Genomic DNA, 12,415 nt, shown 5'->3' with positions numbered 1-12,415 from the left:
TCTTTCAAACTATTATCGCGGCTCTTTTCTACCTGTACTATGTACGTGCATGCACGGGCTCACGCGCGCGTGTGTGCGTAGAAGCGCTCGCAAACGATTGTGAGTGTGGTACTCGCGTGTGCCTCGAGAAAACGAGAACGGTGCGTGTGTTTATAACGTTTTGTCGTGCGGCGCATGCGCGGTCGTCCGTAGTACGTCGACGAGGCCAGCCGTGGAACGATGGTGGAGGAAACCGGGGCCTTAGGCCGCTTAGTTCTTAAACACCGCGTCCTCCAGAGGTCTCTCGACGAGCGAATCGCATATGCGGATTTCCAATCTCAACTTCCCGTTTCTCTGATGAAAGTCACGCGACTGACGAATTTCAAAATGTTCAACGGAAAATATTTGTTAGAGAAGACCCCAGCACTGTAGGATGTCGATTTCATGCATCAGCGAGCGGTTTAGTTAGACGAAAAGAAACGCCTGGGAACGCGTTTAAGTAAGGTGTTGTCGGTTCGCATCGAACGCGCAAACCATGTCTTCTTTCCACTTTCGTAATGTAAAACCAGTAGCCCGGTTCTGTTTTTCTTGGTGGGAGATATCGGGTAGCAAGGTATCGTGTCGAGCGATACGAAATGCGTACCCTGAGAAAACCGGGGGATCCAAGTTACACTCACGGAGCGATACTTTGATAGAGAGGTGTTCCTTTACTCTGTGAGAGTAAGTTCCCAACGTTCCTTACTTTCAACCACTCTTTCCTTCTTGCCACTCGCTTACGTTCTTTTTAATGGATAACCACCATTTGTCGCGAGACCGTGAAAGAAAAAGAGAGAGAGAAAAAAATCCGTCGTCTCGTGTCAATTTTCGAAAGACGCAACGCCAAGAGCAAAGAGATCAAATTCAAACGAAACGAAGCGAGATGTCAAAAACGGATCGCGAATCTCCTGTCGATACGTCGCGCCGTTGCGTCCTCGTCGCGCGTTCTCCGAGACAAGAGTGGGAAAATAAATAATTGAATTTGATCGTGGCAGTGGAAGGAAACGGAACAGGAGATGAAACGGAACGTGAAATCCTTTTTATCGAGGTCCGTTGGAAGAAGCTGATCGACAGCCCGGCAGAAACACGTTAGCTTTTTATTTAAGCTTAATCGACGCCAGAACGCGTTCGAACGCGAGACTTGGGATTGCACGGAGGTAATCAGGGTCGCGTTCCATTTCGCCGAGTCGGCCGCATAAGGATTCGGTTGGAGGAGATTCGAGAGAGGCCTTCGAGGAACCTTACTCGGCGTAATCTTAAACCACTGCCAACCGATTTCAAAGTGCTCTCTTGGTACATTCCTCGGATTTTTACCTCCTCGTCCTCCCCCCTCTCTCTCTCTCTCATTCTTCCCCTCTTGTCGCTCTCTTCGCGTCCCTTCCCCTTCCTCGTCAACCCCCTTCTCCTCCTCCTTTCTCCCCCCACACTTTCTTCTCACTCTAACGTTTCTGCTCTTTTCCTTCTCATGAAAGAATGCAGCTTTAGCTGCAGCAGTAACAGCAACGTCGTCGCCCGCACCACGCAGTATGGCTTCTCTCTTCTTCTCTTTCCTCTCCGTTCTTCTTCTTTTTTTTTTCTCTTTTTTTTTCCTTCCCTCTTTGCTGCTCGAGATTCTCAAACACCACGTCGTGGACCGTGAACAACCGATGTAAACAAGTCGATTCGGATTATGCAAAATGTCAAGCGGCAAAAACTGATTCGGAAATCAGTGACACCGCTCGCGCTATTAACGACGTATCCTACCAATCACCGACCTAATATAAATAGCTTTTACTTTCATATACATGTATATATATTTTATATAGCGAGAACACGTTTCACGAACTGCAATATTCTCTGTGCAATCGTTTTGATAATGAAACGTCGATTCTTTGATGATTAAAATCAAACATGTAGATTAACTTTTCGATGTTTTGTTTATTTTTGTTAATTTCTGTTATTTTATACATTCAGTGTAAACGAGTTCTCATATATTCGGTAAAACGTGTCTTTTTTTAGAAATGTATCGTCACTTTTATATTTATAGACTGTAGCAATGTTTGCTGATAGAAAAATGTTTTTATATATATATATATATATATATATATATATATATATATATTGCATGGTAGAACTTTGATTATTCAAACTGATTACGAATAATCAAATTCTTCGGATAATTAACTTTATTTTCGTATGAATTTATTTTGATCTCTCACGTTACAATTTCATTTGAAAATGATTACTTTACATTTAAAGTATTATGTGTATTATACGTCTCAATTTATTTTCGTGACTGTTTGCGTTAATTTATACATGTAATATCTTGATTTCATCCTGTTATTATTTCGATTGCGATCGTGTCGAACTGATTTCGAAACAGAATTGGGAAGCGGAACTTAAAATGAAGGACGTTGATACAGTCGGAATTTTCACTTGTATCTGCGTTCTTTTCGCCTTCGTATCTCCCTCAAGGAAGTCTGCGTAAAAACGACTATTTTGAAGAACGTAGTTTCCTTACTTTGTTTTCGTGGAAGACTCTTTAAATTAGGTCGAAATTACGCAACGAAAAATCTCGTCTTCGATTGTGTTTCTATAGGAGTTCTACCTCGTAGACGATTATCGTATCGACGTTTTTGAAAACTATAAACACAGTACAATGGAACAAAAAGAACTCTTTAACTTTAGAAAATTGATCGTTGATTTTCAAGGAATATTCTAGTCAGCAAAAACGGAGAGAATAAGCGAAAAGATAGGAGGGGAGGTTTAGCAATGCAAATGGATGAAGAATCACGCGATTCGGAATTAACCGTAATACCTCCATAAAAAGTGCTCTATCTACATACAGCGTTCATTGTAAATCATTTGGGAAGCACATATGGATCAATGAGTTATTTACAAACATCAGTTCAGGAGAACAATCGCATTAAATTTTCATTTTGCATTTTAACGCTAGAACTACCAAAGTGGTCCAAATGACTAATTTAATAATTTTCGTTTTAGATATTTTATAAAAACAGCGCATTTTTTAGGCTTTAATGTATAAATAAAAACTTATATAGTATTACAAAGTTCCTTTATTCTTTTTTTTTTTATGGAAATTTTCTGCTTGAATCGTCGGTAGTTTCAGCGTTAACCTTTTGCGCCGGAATGACGTGTCACGTACGCCGAAAGTATTTGGCCTAAAATTGCAATGTTTTCTCAGTTTTAAGCATATTGAAGTATAATCCAGGCAAAACAGGTAAATTACTTATTCTTCTTAGTAATTTCTATCCAGTGATATATCGATGAATTCAAAAAGAAGACCGATCATTGTAATGCGGTTTGGTCGCTCGTTATGGTCCGCGCAAGAGGTTAAAGAACCGTACGCAGAAGCGTGTTTGAACGAAGTCGTGGTTACGCAACGAAAATTTCGCCCCTCGACTGACAATGACCTCGGAGCCCTTTAGCAATAACACGGATGAGTTTTCCAGCGAGAGTAAGAACATTTAAACTGCGAAATTAATGGCGGAGGAGGGAATAACTTTGGAGAAGCGACGGTGATCGACGAAGAAAAGACCGGCTGTGTTCACTGTGGTGCGCGAGAGGAACAATAAAGATGTAGAGAGAAACGAGCGAGAACAGGGAGGGATAAAGACGCAGGATCGCGGTTCGAGGGAAGAAAGGAAAGAGAGAGAGACAGAGGAGAGCAAGAGAGAGAGAGAGCCAGGACAAAGAGCGTTGCGTCTCGGGGTCGCCGGCCGTTTCTCGTGGAGGTGTTGCAGCTTGTACTAAACCTCTCGACGAATCTCCAATCCCTCTCTGACCGATTCTTCCTTCAGTCGAAATCTTTTTCGCAGTTGGTCAATTGATCAAAATTTTCACGTTTCAAAATAGAGCGACAGGAGGAGGGGGGGGGGGGATAATCGGGAGCACGTATTATTTCGAGCGTGTTCTCTTTATGCACCACAAACATCGAACGACAGTTCTTCTCGGAATCTTCAGTTTTTCGTTTTTATAATCCGCGAAACAGCAGGCAATGATCATCTCCGTGCCAAAAAGTTCTGCGAAACTACAGTATACTCCGACGTTGAAGTCAGTTCTTGCCGCGTCTGGCAAATATGCACTTCCGTTCCGGAGTATTAGAATATTTACAGAGACCGAGGCGAACTTTAGAAATTATTCTATCGAGTTTGAGAAATCTTGAATGAAGATAAACAGAAATTCCTGGAATCTCGGATAAGCGAAAAATTATTCATATTCTTAACTCGTTCGGTATATACGTGCTTATGCATGTATGTATGTATGTGTGTACACATCCGCTTGTCAATAAGGGTGAGAGAGTGAAACAGAGATGTTTCTCTCTGACGCGTGTTTCTAACTAGTTTTCTATCAATTGAACATTTTTAAATGATAAATACCGATTGCAAGATAAACCAATTATCGTTGGTCTTTCTCGTGATAGTGATAAACCTCGCAAACAGTCGTAGATAGCTCGTCCGCGATAAAATCGAAAACAACGTGTTCCGGCAATATTTCAGGTATTAAATCACGCGCCGAAGAACGATGAAAATATATTCGCGAAAGTACGTGTCTTGTTTTATTTTGTTTACGAGACACAGTGAATTTTACGTTGTAATAATTATAAAATTCTGCTGCATAACCTGGCACAACACTCACCCCCATTTAAATTCATCGAATTTTTATTTGCAAAAATACTTGAACTCCATTGTGCACGCGAACTCCATTGAAATGTTAAAATACTTCGATGCAAAATTGAACAAGGCTTTGAATAAATTCCGGGAATATCAAGCGGTATTGGAAGAATAATCAGTGATGATTGGAGGGTAAATGCGGAAAAAAAAAAAAGAAAAAAAGAGAAGGAAAATAATGTAATGTACAAAAATGTGGAGTGCACGTGAAGTATCTAAAGTGAAGCGTTTTTGCTGCAATATTTGATTGATGGAAGAAATCTCTGCTTAGGTTCTAATTTTTTTTTTAGTGACGTTTGCACAGTGAAAAGAAAATTAGCGAATTTCCGACCTGACTGGCAACAAAAGTTTCTTCGCCGAACATTTTTTTTTTACTAAACTATTGCAATGACAATATTCAGAAATGTCATTCTTTTGTAACTTTCCCATCATCTCCAGGATAAATAATTATGCATTTTGGATTCCTTGAAACGTGTAGTATCTTTTAAAAGAAACCGAATTTAATGTAGAATCTTTAGAAAAACTTTTGTCGTCAATTTTTACTTTTTACTTTTCCTTTGACGAACATCTGCAATCTTAACAATCAGACGCACAATTACAGAACATAAACATTTTATAGAAGAAAATTAGGACACAGGTACAGACGAACTTTTTTCATTATTTTTATCTGCTGTATAAATCATTGGGATACATACCCTGTATAGTTTTCTCGGAGCCAACGTTATTCTAGCTTATCATTGTTGAAAAAAGTCAGCGTAAGAATGTATCACGTCTGTTTGTCTAATTATGGCCCGTTTGATAAATCGACTGGATGACGAACGTAGAAAAAGATAGTAGTAAGGCGTTTCTTGCAACGGTAATCCAAATTCCAAACATTTCCCCGAAAAGTTTCGTCCTATTTCTCCGTTCCTCGCTTCGTCATCTTCCAAACTTTCTCTCTGACGTTCCTCTATCACGTTCGAGCAACGGCACGACAAGTCTCAAGGAAAATCAAATGGTTGGGAACCGCGTTACGCCGCGCTTCGGTTCTCTTGACCTCGTCGTGGCGAAAAGACGAACGCGTGGTGGAACACGCTTTTATTCCAATTCGCGCAATATCCGAGCACTTTACGGGCGGAACTTTACTTATCAACAATCGTCGAGAAACATAGTTTGTACAATAAGAATCGAAGGAACTATGATAAAAAAATCTCAACGTGACTTTGGAGCGTGGGTGTCCGCGTAATCTAAAAGTCCAAAATATATATAAATAATGAATAATAAACGCAGAAAGAAATTTGTTTGTTTTTTTTTTTTTTTTTTTTTTGGTCGTATAACATGTTTAGATGGAACTTATTACGTCGTCAATAATTTTTGATCAAGTTTGTCTCTTTTGTAGAGACAAATTATGCACGTTCGAATTATTCGAACGACATCGGAGGAAGTTGTTTGAATTTTCTCTTTGATCTGATTAAATATGATAAACGATACCTTTCTTTTTTTTTTTTTTTTTTTTCCAAGTATCATTTCGTGTTAGTGACAATTTGATTTCACTGTCAGTGCAGAATTATTCAAGTGACATCGGAGAAAGTTCGAACAATTTCCTATTCTAATCACACGCTCGACATTTCAAGGTAGTCCCCGCTCATTAACACGCGGAAATTGCTAGATTAAAGATCCCGCATAACTCATTTTCCTCTATCACTGACGCGAGTTCGTTAAATTGTACAACTTGCTTGCTAATAGAATGTTAGTAACAGAAATCTCGAACATCAGTGCTGAATTAATATTCACGGAACAGAACGTCTGCCTTTAAATCTCGAATTAAAGTTCGAAACATTGTTTCTAATAAACTATCACTATATGTCTAATTACGTAGAACTTTTTTTTTTTAATCAATTACTTATTTTCCAATTTTTTAATCAATTATTTATTCTAAATATCGAGATCGAGAGTTATTATCGTCTTATTCGGACGAGAACTTGATCGCAATATTCTTAAACTTCTTTTCGCTGTTCCTTTCACATTACTAAGAAAATATGTGAAAACTGAATTTTTCTGAACAAATTAACATTTAAATGTACATTAAGTTACGATCTTTTTGTTGTAACAGAAGTAGTAAGTGAATTTCTTTTTTTCATTAATCTCTTAGATAATTAATCTCTTTTCTTTAATCATTAAATTATAAGAACAGAGTGACTCTCAATTTTTTTTTTTCTGTGGAATGATTATGTGGACATATCGATTTGTCATTTAACTGCCATTGTTAATTATCATTCGAGATTTCTAAAAGATGAAAGTACATTCCTCTAAATCCCATTGGATCAAGTCGAACAGTGCAAGGGAAAAAAAAGATACAAAACGATAGAAAAACTATAAAATAAATGTTTAACATTCGAACTACGGAGGACTAAAGTCAACAGAAATTGAATCAAAAAAATTAGAATGCAATATGATAGAAAAACTATAAAATAAATGTTTAACATTCGAACTACCGAGGACTAAAGTCAATAAAAATTGAGTCAAAAAAATTAGAATGCAATATGATAGAAAAACTATAAAATAAATGTTTAACATTCGAACTACGGAGGACTAAAGTCAACAGAAATTGAGTCAAAAAAATTAAAATACAATATGATAGAAAAACTATAAAATAAATGTTTAACATTCGAACTACGGAGGACTAAAATCAATAGAAATTGAATCAAAAAAATTAGAATGCAATATGATAGAAAAACTATAAAATAAATGTTTAACATTCGAACTACGGAGGACTAAAGTCAATAGAAATTGAATAAAAAAAATTAGAATGCAATATGATAGAAAAACTATAAAATAAATGTTTAACATTCGAACTACGAAGGACTAAAGTCAATAGAAATTGAGTCAAAAAAATTAGAATGTAAAGAACATGAAAGGATTTATAATAACGATAATACGAACACACGAACTTTTATTCATGTATTTTACAAAAACCACTCGAACTTCTAAAAAATGTAACATTGCAAATCCGCTGAAAAAAAAAATTACTCTGAAAAATTTATAAATTGGTCACTTCGACTACTCTAGTAGTTCTAGTGTTAAACCAAGTTGGCGAGCTAATCGAAGAGATCGTTCGGCCCGTCTGAAATCGTTTTCGCGCGTCGATTTCACTGTCAACGGGGCGATAATGCCGCCTCTCTAGCCCTTGTCGCTAAAATCGGCAAGTTGATGGCTATTCACCGCGCTAAATTTAGCAGGAATTTTGTATAAATAGTGCGTAACCATTGCAGAAATGTTTCGAAAACGTAAACAGCATACCTGGCTGTCGTCAAACTCGTGGATTTGTGACCGGCCTAATAACGATTGTCACGACGCACGGCCGTGATGCGTTTCGCGGGTTCATGCGAAATCGTCACCCACGTTTCCGATTAAATTTACACACGATGGCCCACGCTTCTCCACTGGGTCCTTTCACTCGACAATCGAAACGTTTGTCAAACGATTTATTTGGTCTCGCAATTCGCGTTTCAGAATTCGCCAGTGGGAACACACCGTCGACTGTAGCTGTATATAACGAATCGAGTCCCAAGCAAGTGGGAACGTTGAACGAACAGACAAGAAAAAACGAGAAGATATCATTGAAAGGGATCAAAGGTAAAGGAAAAGCGATGTTCACGACGGTGATTTTTGCACTGAACACACTGTGGATGGTGTGTGAAGCAGTACCGTTGCTTGATATGAGAAACAGCTTGGAACAGGACGCATTGGACGCGATAGTGTCTTGTTCGTCGAATGAAGACTGTTGGAATTGGCTGTCGGTACAGGTTCACAAAAATGTCCCCTTGATCTCAAGGAGTCAGAATCTTCCCGCATCAAGGTAGGTGATCCACTTTTCATTGTCTCCATTGTTCATACGTTGTTCCGCAGAGAAACGTGGCTAAGAAGTAATACTGTTTACGGATTGTAGAATGAACATACGACGAGAAGCTTCAAACTTAGATCCGAACGCGATAATAGAAACGTGGGATGACAATTCGGTAACTACCAAGCAAATTGGGAACAGATTGTCGAAAAAGGATGCTGTTATGTCACGTAGCTGGGGTGCCGGTGGCATGCCCTTCTCTGTCCTATATATGAATCCACACGGTCCTCGTGGAAACCACGCCAGTAAGGAAATATTAAACAAGAACGAAAATGATAATACATTACCCCGTACAAGTACAGATACACATGGTACATGTTATGTTAAGGTACTTCTCAACAACAAGAACTGGGAAGAACTGAAAGTACAACACCCATAATGCACCCAAACAAACGCATTGCTTTACGTAACGGAAGTTCCACGCAACCAAAAAGACAATACTCGATAATACCACAGTTTTTTAGATCATACGGATGGGTTCCGTTTGGCAAATGAAAAGAATCTGCTCTACTCACACAACATCACTACAACTGCAATACTGATCTCATAATTTTACTATACCGAGAAATCAACTGTAGAGATATTTAGTTATATCTAGTTATAACTGAGCGTCATATTTTGGATAAATGACAATCTGAAAATAACTTCTTCAAATTGTTCGTTATCTGTTTATACGTACTTTTGAAATATTTTCTTCAAGTTTTTAATTTGATTTACTAAAGAGTTTCTTAACTTTTGTTAACAATAAGTAATTATTTAAGAAATCGCCTACTTCTTTAAATTTTCGTTAAAGCTTCAGTTTCGAAAGTTGAAATTTTACTACTTCTTTTGGTGACTCTACCTCATTACGTACAAAATTACCATTCTTTTTTGCTTACACGATTCAAAAACACAATAAAATAAATTTTTACTTTCTACTTAAAAGGAAAATTTATGTTTAGCTACGTTTGGTTGTATTAAAATCAATTTCTCTACACGTATATTTAAAAACATAATCTAATTTAAGTTGTTATAATAAGAAATTATTTAACTTACCATTCATTTCTTTCATTGCTTTGATGAAGTCTTGTGGGTCTTTGAACGATACAAATCCAAATCCTTTCGTTTTGTTTGTTCTTTTGTCTCTAACTACTTTTGCTTTTTGAAAGCTTGGATACTTTCCAAAGACTCTCACCAACATTTCATCCGTGACGTCGTTTCCCAAATCTCCGCAAAATATTCTGAAATCATCTGTAATACAAAAAAAAAAAATATGTAAAATATATTTAAAGCAAAATAAAATTTACAAAGGATGTAAACATGAATAGATAATTACCGTCATCCCATTCTAGCAGAGAAGGATCCTCCCATATTTGTCCACCAGCCATTCGTACAATCTTCTTATTTTTCTTTCCTTTACCCTTGGGATGAGTCTCTTCAGCACTAGCATTAGCCATAGTAGAACTTGCTTTACCTTGGCTAATAGCTAATTCTGCTGCAGTACTAACACCTTTCACCTTGGGTTTCTTTTTAGTGTCATCTTCTGGAATCTTTGTATTGATAATCTGTTCAATAATTTCGGGATGAATCATTGGTGTCGACGTAGATTCATAAGTTTTTGGAGTAGCACTTAAACAAGGGTCCACCATGTTTGGTAAGTATGGATTACTTATTTGCGCAGGCGATGAATACGTCGTAATAGAGGGGACAGCACCTAAGTAAAATAATGTTTCATCAATAAACTACTTGCCATGAATATATTCATAAGATATAAAAAAATTATATGCATAATTATTTACCTTGTCTTGCTACTTGTTGTGGAATTAACATTGGCGGCGGTGGAGGTGGAGGAGGTGGTGGTGGTGGCGGTGGTGGAAATCCAATTATCGGAGGAAAAGCTAAACTAGCTGCTGCTGCTGCAACAACCGGTGTTGGAAGTTCATGCTGCTCCAACTGTCTAGCCACTTGATTGTAAGTATTCGCACCAATTACTGGCCTGACCATTGGTGTAACCAATTGACTACCAATCTCAGCCTCAAATCTATAAAATAGTACAAATTTATGATCAATTAATGCCATTTGTATTCTGAATATAAATTCTCAATGATAAATTTGTACAAGAACTTATTTGTTTTATAAAAAAATTAGTCACTTGGAACGTAAGAACGTAACCTAGATAATTAATTGCACGATAGAAAGTAAGTCAATAAAATGAAACTGTAGTATAAATAGGTTAAGAACATTGTGTGTGTTTATAACTATTACATACCTATTCATCTCATCTTCCATTTGACGTAATTTATCGTCCATTTTGGTGTGCTTGTTATTTTTTAACTTCTTCAATGTAAATACACGCACTAAAATAACAAAATAACAATTGTACAAGCCAAAATGAACATTCGAACTACTCAGCTTCGACCCGAAAACTTTTGTTTTGAAGATCACTTCATACTATCGCCAACATTAAGATATATACGAAAACAATTCAGTATTACCAACAAAGTATACAAAAAAGAATATTTTATATTTTATTATAAATATTATTTAATTTATCAAATTTGATAGAACGTTAAAAAAAGACTAGCACAACATTTTAATTCAAAACAGAGAAAATATACGAAATAACTTTTGAAAATCTATAATTCGATAGTCGGTAATTCACACTTTATTACGTTGGCAACAGTTGATTGTATGATACGAGCTTATGTGTTGAATGTGCGTCTGGTATAATCATGTACAAAAGTGCTATTTTTCTACTTTTCATTATTGTCAGCACATCGAATAAGTATGTAACTGCCGAAAATGACGAGGATACGTCGACAGATCTGTACGTTATCGAAGGAAAGGTGTTCCCTTGGGAAAATGGTGCATCAAATGGCTGGCAGTTAATGACTCACGTCATGGCTAACGGTGGAGAACATTATGGTTTCTTAAGGTAAATTTATGTTAGATATTTCTGATTAAAACTTAACAAGTTTTCACTTGTGTGCGAAAAGCAATAAATTTTTCTTTTTTATCAGTCACGGAGAATGTATGAAGCAACATTGACTTCAACTTTATATAGGTTAGGTTTTTTTTGTACTTTACACATTTAATACTTTCAGGGAAGATGGAACATTCATTATATCAAACGTACCTTCAGGATCATATATAATCGAGGTTGTAAATCCAAACTGTGTTTATGAACCTGTCAGAGTAGAGATTAACTCAAAAGGGAAATTCAGAGCAAGGAAAGTTAATTTGATACAAACGTCTCAAGTAATACAAGTTCCGTATCCATTAAAAATGAGACCACTCACACCATTCCGTTATTTCCAAGTTAGAGAACAGTGGAGAGTAACAGACTTTTTATTCAATCCTATGGTATGGAATATTATTGTACATATGAATTTACATTTGTGTAAAAGAAATAAAATCACTTTCTTATATTTTTGCAGGTTTTGATGATGATATTACCATTATTGCTAATTATGATTATACCAAAAATAATGAACGATCCTGAAACCAGGAAGGTTGGTAAATAAATTCAATAATTACTTATAAAATTAAGTTTCATTGTATAATGTTGAATTTATAACTCAAATGTGTTATTTACATCTTTTTCAGGAGATGGAACAACTAAATAATTTTACCAATTACAATATGCCAGAAATGTCTGAAGTAATAACATCGTTTTTGTCTGGTGGAGAAAAACAAAAATCAAAAGCAGTGAAAGCTGCAAAAAAGAGACAATGATTAAAACCTTTATAGGATGTGTATTTGCACTCTAATTAATTACAATTTTTAGAAGAAACGCGAATCTTTTTTTCCACCTTTTTATTACATTTATTACATTTGAAAAAATAATAGTAAATTCTAAAATATTCAA

The 12,415-nt window shown here is 36.4% G+C and overlaps 3 protein-coding genes across 3 annotated transcripts; 2 read left to right on the top strand and 1 right to left on the bottom strand.

Moving 5' to 3' along the window:
* The first annotated feature begins 7,964 nt into the window (after positions 1 to 7,964).
* Positions 7,965 to 9,879, top strand: LOC122534247. The gene is made up of 3 exons (XM_043664713.1): positions 7,965 to 8,523; positions 8,614 to 8,813; positions 8,897 to 9,879. Exons 1-3 carry the CDS (start codon positions 8,048 to 8,050, stop codon positions 9,061 to 9,063), a joined length of 843 nt encoding a protein of 280 aa, XP_043520648.1. The 5' UTR covers positions 7,965 to 8,047; the 3' UTR covers positions 9,064 to 9,879.
* On the bottom strand, positions 9,578 to 10,995 carry LOC122534246 (RNA-binding protein 42). Its single transcript, XM_043664712.1, has 4 exons — positions 10,817 to 10,995; positions 10,347 to 10,588; positions 9,884 to 10,261; positions 9,578 to 9,798 (listed from the first exon to the last, which is right to left on the bottom strand). Exons 1-4 carry the CDS (start codon positions 10,855 to 10,857, stop codon positions 9,578 to 9,580), a joined length of 882 nt encoding a protein of 293 aa, XP_043520647.1. The 5' UTR covers positions 10,858 to 10,995.
* A 226-nt stretch (positions 10,996 to 11,221) lies between these two features.
* On the top strand, positions 11,222 to 12,340 carry LOC122534248 (ER membrane protein complex subunit 7). The gene is made up of 4 exons (XM_043664714.1): positions 11,222 to 11,482; positions 11,652 to 11,910; positions 11,985 to 12,059; positions 12,154 to 12,340. The coding sequence occupies exons 1-4, from the start codon at positions 11,280 to 11,282 to the stop codon at positions 12,280 to 12,282; spliced, it is 666 nt and encodes a 221-aa protein (XP_043520649.1). The 5' UTR covers positions 11,222 to 11,279; the 3' UTR covers positions 12,283 to 12,340.
* Positions 12,341 to 12,415: the final 75 nt, after the last annotated feature.

The sequence above is a fragment of the Frieseomelitta varia genome, unplaced genomic scaffold (assembly GCF_011392965.1).
Source record: "Frieseomelitta varia isolate USP_RPSP 00005682 unplaced genomic scaffold, Fvar_1.2 scaffold_580, whole genome shotgun sequence".
NCBI classification, from domain to species: domain Eukaryota; kingdom Metazoa; phylum Arthropoda; class Insecta; order Hymenoptera; family Apidae; genus Frieseomelitta; species Frieseomelitta varia.
This window is presented reverse-complemented; position numbering and strand designations above follow the sequence as displayed.